Genomic DNA, 4,863 nt, shown 5'->3' with positions numbered 1-4,863 from the left:
ATGTGCTAGTCAATTTGCCATTGGAAATCAATGACACAAAGTTGCATAGAAATGAAAGTCAGCTGATGGAGAGGATAGGGGATGCCATGGTCAATATGCCAATGGAAATAGAAGATGATACGGTGTTTAGAACGTGTGGAGAGTCAGAAGAGAAACAAGTGATGAAAACACCCTCAGATGATTTGTTGGTAAGCGTAGTGCATGTTGAACTGGACACATGTTCTACTAATTGGCCAATGCTAATAATTATATTTAACTTGTGTGGATTACTTGTGAGGCATTGTTAGTAGAAGTCCAAAAAACTACGGAGCTTGAAGTGTGACCATGAGTATCTTGTTCTACAATCAGGATGTTTGGAATTCTTAAAGACATTACTGGATAGCTTCAATGTCGGAATATGTTCAGCCTGCTGCAAATGATAATTCTGTGGTAGATATCATAAAGGTTTTGGAAAAAGAGATAGGTGGGAAGCTTCCATTCTTTATAGTTTGGGGACAAGGTCAATTCCAAACATGTGCGATAACAAAAATATGTCGTCCCTCCAGATAATCCAGGTGTGCGGAAGCATTTTTTGAACCATTAGCTTATGCATCAAAGATCTTTGGTTGTGATGCAAGAAGAATGCTACTTGTTGATGATGCACCATTAAAGGGATGTGTTAACCCTGCATCTAGTTGGATCTTTCCTCCTCCATTTAATGTGGATGATGAAGAAAATGTTCTCATGGGAAAGCTACTACCATACTTGGTTACACTTCATCATGTTTTTGACGTTCGTACATCGATAAGCTCTTCTCCTTATGGACAAACACCAATAGTCAAAGGTCATGAACTGTACATTCGTGTTTAGCAGATTGTGGAAGAGTGGGAGGAGGAAAATAAACGTTCATCAGATATACAATACAACATAGGAAAGCTTTTAGAACATGTGTGAGATCTAAGTGGAGCGAAGGGTGCTACTTCTAGTAGTACAAGTGATGGGTTCGAGTCGTCGTTCTGCAAACAACAAGCGATGGCATGTGTTGAGTGGTTCTTTCAAATTTCTATCCAACTCAAAAAAAAAAATGTAAAGAAAATGAAGTAGGGTTAAGCAAAATTTTTTTTTGTAATGCGAGATTTTTATTTGTAGGGTTAGGAGGGTTAAGCATTTTTCTTTTAAAAATGAACATAAGGGTTTAACCTCTGCGAGTCAGCATTAGCTAGGGTTTTGGCTATGGATCCTTACAGCTTCTTGCGAAACCTGGACTCGCGCACGCCGTTTCTTAACGGCCTCAATGGGCTCAACCCTCTCAGCACTCTGAGCGGCCTCAACCTGGACCTTCCCGTACCCACAGATGTGCGTGGGAAGGGCAAAATCGCACGCGAGGAGGCTGCCCTGGAGGCCGAGGTAGTGCAGAAGGTCGCCGCAGGGGAGTGGGAGTCCCTCAAGCCTAACTCTGGCAAGGCCATATCCATCGGCGACCATCAGATCTGCGTCGCGTACCATGAAGATAAGGACTCTGGCTACCGTATCTGGGAATGGCATGGCCATCTCCTCATGTTCGATGATGAGGAAGGGTACTCCCCTGAGTACATCTATGGCAACCATTTCCAGCCCCTCGTGAAGAAGCGGGATGATGGTGATAGCCACGATGATGGTAGGCCTGGTCCTGCTGCGGCGGCCGTTCGCAACGGTGGAGTTGCCCTTGGCCTTGGTAGCATCATCCCCGATGACAAAAAGAAGCAGCAGCAGCCTCAGCTGAGCAACATCCTGCACCGCAATGGTACTAAGGAAGCCGCTGTTGTGAAGAAGTGATGCCGCCATCCTGAAGAATTGGCATTGGATTCTAGCTCCATTTGTAAGTACGATATGCAGACATGATTTCTGGTTCTTATAGATGTAGCCCTTATCAGAACTTCAACCTTAGAACATGTTTTCGCCTCTCCGCTATGCTGACACCTCCTGTTTTTAGCCGTATGGAATTTATCTGTGGCCATAGCATCTTAGCCTACATGTGGAGTAGCTCTGCAGCCATAGCATCTTAACATGTATGTGCGCTTTATTAATATAGGTGTGCAGTTATAGCCATTTAACATGAATGTCCTGTTTATCTGGGTAGGATTGCATCCATATGCTGTCAACTAGGGTAGTGTGCAGTCATAGCCATTTAACATGAATGTCCTGTTTATTAGGGTAGGATTGCATCCATATGCTGTCTACTAGGGTGGCTTGGTATCCACAGTTGCTCTCCATAATGTGCTAAACTATCAGGGTAGCTAAGCAGCCATAGCATCATCACCAATATGCTGTCTTCCAGGGTAGCTTTGCAGCCTTGCTCTATGTGATGTGTTTGTGCGCATTACAACTTAACCTACATGTAATGTCTGTTAGGGTAGATTTGTGATTATGGTTTACATGCTTTCTGTTTTTACTGGGCCAGCTTTGTAGTTTGTAATGTTCTGATTCTGCTCCTTGCTGTGGAGCTAGATCCCAAGTAAGAAGCCCTTATGGTGAGTTTTTGGAGTTCATATGAATCAATGCTCTTGCACTTTAATCTATTGATCTTGTCTTTAACTATAGATCAGCTGGCTGACTTTGAGGCTTTCTTAAACCCAAAAAAAAAACTCGTGAGAATTCGGTTTCACTTCTGTGCACAGTGGTGAGTAGCTGAATTTATAGTTTGCTTTGTGGTGCTGTGTATAAGACAATTGCAGAAGGGTGCGCTTTATTACACCTTGTTTATGTTTTAGTTCTACTTGCAGAGTTGAAAGTGGGTTGCATGCACTTGGAACTTCACATAGTGAGTAAAGTTGGAAGCTTTCAGTTTGATGCACTTTGTACTTGTAATATGTTTAGTGGACCTACTTCTATTATCTCAGTGTAGCTTTCCGAGCATCTTATATTTAGTAACTTTAAGTTTGGGGAATTTTCTTAACTTTCCATTGACAAATCTTGAACCTGTAGTTATACTTGGGCGTCTATGCTGTGCATGATGGTGTTCATGATTTGAAGCTTTGTGAGTAAGACTCTCATGGAGTCAAGATTGCTCTTTGGTTTTTGTTAAGGTGGTGAAGTAATCATGTAGCAACGACAATGTTTTATTTGCTGCTTTATATTGCCCGCAATTGGAGAAATATAAAGCCAAGTAGCACATCGTAACAATAATACCATACATGCGGATGGGCCACTTCAGTTTCCTTTTTATATCTTTACCATGGCTATTCATTTACAGATGTTGCTTATCTATGCAATTTCAGTGTATGTATGGTTGTTTAAGTATGGTTGTGTGGTTACTTAACTATGGAGCAATTATAAGTAGGTGCACTAATTTCAGTGTATGTATGGTTGTTTAAGTATGGTTGTGTGGTTGCTTAACTATGGAGCAATTATAAGTAGGTGCACTAATTTCCTTAAGTAATAGTTTAAACTTATTAAGATGAGTAAGTGTCCCACTTTCCTGAACTAATAGTTTAAACTTTACTTATTAAGATGAGTAAGCGTTCCACTTTCTCTTGGCTTTCTTCTTCATTGCTGACCTCTAGGTTTCGGGTCCAACTTTTGAAGTGTTTATGTAGTGGGTTAAGCATAAATAATGAATAGGCTGGTGGGTGTGACTTTATCATTGTTTTGTAAATTTAATGAAGACTTAGAGTGGGAATTGGGATTTCTATGTGCTATTTTTACAAGAGTTACTATCGGCTAGTGTTTTGAGTTTTTTTAGTGAGGGGTGGACTTGAAATCACACAAATGAGACTTCCCTTAGTGCTAGGCTTCATTATGGCTGAGTCTGCCTTGCATCTTTGGAGGTTTGATAGAAACTCAGCTCGAAGGGCTTTGTGTGAATATATGCTCTTGTGTGTGTGTGTGTGTGTGTGAGAGAGAGAGAGAGAGAGAGAGAGTGAGAGAGAGCATATCTTGATATAGAGTTCTACACCCACTATTATGCACTGTGACGCTAGTGGGGATGTCGTAGTATCTAGTCCATACTATGCATAATGGAGCTGATAGTTATATAGTCTTGTGGGTTGACTACCATGAGTATATAACATCGTTCTTGGATTCATCTAGGTATATATATATATAGAAAGCAATTTCTAGTGATTGCTATTTTGTCATGGTCTTTCAAAGGGGAAGAGAGAATGGCATGGTCTTTCAAAGGGGAAGAGTAGAAGAGGGGAGAGAGAGAGAGAGAGAGAGAGAGAGAGAGAAGTGAGCGTGAAGGCTAAAATAAGAGAGATTCAAGTTTAGAGTGGAAGTGAGAAGGGATTTAGCACTATTGTGAGGGTACAATTTTGTTTTGTGTACCTTCATGGAAACAAGGTACACGGATTGGGAGTCCTGGCGTCAAGTATAGAGCATAAATTGGTAGCCCAAAAATGTCCGCCTTAAATTTGCAAATGGCTTTTAATAGTTTCCCAAAGAAATATCATAATTACACAACTTGAAAAAATAACCACTCCCAAAGATGCAAAAATTGAAGAGACACTTAGACTAGAGGCAGTGATAAACTCTAGACTCATACTTATCACAAAATGTGTTCTAGATACACAACCTAATTTATTTCACAAGTGCATGCAATGTCCATTGATGATCCATCTTTGTATGCATGTTTTTCCTCACCACTCCTTTCCATTGCACCAATTGTCCACCATGCATGGGCATCTTTTGTCTACTTCTGCGTTTTTAACACATGTAGTCCAACTCCTTGCGTTGACATCCATCTTGTGTTTTATTAAGCACAAATCCACCCCACTCTAGTTTGTCTACCTTGCCAAGGTCCAATGATACTCTCTGTGATTCAAATGGAACCTTGGGTAGCACATCCTCAAGAATAGGAGATGGTGCCATGTGATCAACATTGTCACCACAAAATACACAACTATG

General features: G+C 41.0%; 1 protein-coding gene across 1 annotated transcript; it reads left to right on the top strand.

Moving 5' to 3' along the window:
- The first annotated feature begins 1,137 nt into the window (after window positions 1-1,137).
- On the top strand, window positions 1,138-2,067 carry LOC147602565 (uncharacterized). The gene has a single exon (XM_086797882.1). It carries the CDS (start codon window positions 1,213-1,215, stop codon window positions 1,792-1,794), a length of 582 nt encoding a protein of 193 aa, XP_086654008.1. The 5' UTR covers window positions 1,138-1,212; the 3' UTR covers window positions 1,795-2,067.
- The last annotated feature ends 2,796 nt before the right edge of the window (window positions 2,068-4,863 follow it).

Source organism: Cibotium barometz, unplaced genomic scaffold (genome assembly GCF_041138505.1).
Source record: "Cibotium barometz isolate CiBa-2024 unplaced genomic scaffold, ASM4113850v1 ctg477, whole genome shotgun sequence".
Classification (NCBI taxonomy): Eukaryota; Viridiplantae; Streptophyta; class Polypodiopsida; order Cyatheales; family Cibotiaceae; genus Cibotium; species Cibotium barometz.
Note: the sequence above shows the minus strand (reverse complement) of the source record. Positions and strands in the feature narration are given on the sequence as shown.